Source organism: Nanorana parkeri, unplaced genomic scaffold, assembly GCF_000935625.1.
Source record: "Nanorana parkeri isolate BGI_ZX_2015 unplaced genomic scaffold, ASM93562v1 scaffold1, whole genome shotgun sequence".
NCBI classification, from domain to species: Eukaryota; Metazoa; Chordata; class Amphibia; order Anura; family Dicroglossidae; genus Nanorana; species Nanorana parkeri.
In genome coordinates, this window is record NW_017306269.1 from 6477809 (window position 1) to 6479565 (window position 1757).

General features: G+C 40.2%; 1 protein-coding gene across 1 annotated transcript in view; it reads right to left on the bottom strand.

Moving 5' to 3' along the window:
• Positions 1–302, bottom strand: part of HAAO (3-hydroxyanthranilate 3,4-dioxygenase) — a 42596-nt gene extending 42294 nt beyond the window's left edge. The window contains exon 1 of the mRNA XM_018553939.1: positions 107–302. Within this exon, the coding sequence (XP_018409441.1) occupies positions 107–189 (83 nt within the window). The 5' untranslated portion in view covers positions 190–302. The remainder of the gene's footprint in view (positions 1–106) is intronic.
• Positions 303–1757: the final 1455 nt, after the last annotated feature.

Here is a 1757-nt window from a genome sequence, read left to right on the forward strand (position 1 = left end):
TGTTCATGTGCGTACATTTTGTTTTCTTTGTACATAGGATTAATTTTGTCTCACAAATTCAAAACTTTTATGCTTTATGATCATGGAGTAATAACGCTGTACTTACATGAGTTTGTTGCAGACAGGTGGTAAGAAAAAGGCTTTGTTCTCTTCTATCCATTTGTTTACATTAATTGGCTGGACCTCCATGACTGTGGACAGAACTCCTTATAGTTGTTAGACACTTTCCGGCTTTGACTCACAGATTGGACAGGCAGTTGGAATCTTGTCACTAGACCTGGCATTTTAAGGACCACTGCATGTTTACTGAACAAAGTTCAAAAGAGTCAAAGGTAAAGTCAGACAGTCGTAGTTACAAATGCAGAAACAACTGTTAAAGTGAACTGGATCCAAAATAGATTTTTAAAAGTAAACATATTTGTTAAAACTATTTCATGGGTTATTTATTTCATAACGTTCTGATCAGCAACTATGCTATTTAATTATTTGCAACGTCAACCCGTGCACGCTCTGACGTATTTTTAATTTGCACAGTAGTGTCCCCTTACGTAAAATTCCTTCGTCATTTACAGTCCCACAAAGAGGCAAATAGGTTAAGATTGTAGCTTTGCACACGTGAGCTTGGCTGGTGCAGCTTTTCTCACTCCACTTATTCCTGGGGACCTCATTAAACTGTATGTCAAGCAAAAGACTTTGTTTTTTTCTGCTTTTGAATAGAGTAAAGAAAGATTTGAACTCTTGTCTTGATTTTACTGCAATAAGGGCTACATTAGAGAAATTTACCCTCACTTCCTGTCCTGCTGACAATGGATTCACCAAACAGGAAGTGAGGGAAACTTTGCAAAAATGGCACAGAAATAAAGAAAACTGACATTAGTTCTAGCCTTCCCCTTCTCTACAACAATTTTGTTTTTATTCTGTATGTGTTGCTTTTGTAGACTTCCCCTAACCTACAAAACAAAATGGAACAGAGCGCCACCTCCGTGTGTAAAATCGTTTTTTAAAATGCATAAAACAAGGGATAAACAGTATGCGCTCACAAGGAAATGTTTTCATCACACTTTAACAACACTGTCTGTTAACCCAACATTTTCCCCCCGACTATGTTCCACGGCTGCCTCCAATCACCGTCCGCAGTCAGCTAAGATTGACGCGTTTCAGGGGCACGCCCCCTTCATCAGATGATTCTGTTCCCTTTTGTTTTTTATGTTCGTGTCGTAAGCCCCAGAGCCTTGGATGAGCAGCCCCTCAAGTTTGTGTGAAAAACTTTGAATTATTGAACAGCGAGTGGATTGTTCAGATGGCAGCCATTAGCGCCAAGAGTTAACGAAAACTTCTTCCCCTAACCTACTGTCTAGTAGAACATTGTCAGTAGGACAAGAAGTGAGGGTTACTGCACCAGAGCCCCAGATGGCACTAAAAATTTGACAGGGGTTCTAATCTTCTACTATTTGATCCAATACTAGGAAATAGCATTTTGGCTGGACATACATTTTAAATCATTGGTGGATCCATTGATACAAACACTAGTGCCCATGGCAGGATTCTCTAGTTACTTCAAAAGATACTGCAGCTTAAGCTGTGAACATTTTAAAAGTCAGTACTCATGCTGTCGTATGACTGAGGCCTGAGGAACTAACATACCTAACCAACCCTTAAGTGCCTCCAATAACTAATAAGGGGCCCGGTATTGTGTAAGTATTGTGCTGCTGCAGGACTTGGGCCGCGTCTCGTCCTGGAGTGCTCTGTGTTGATCT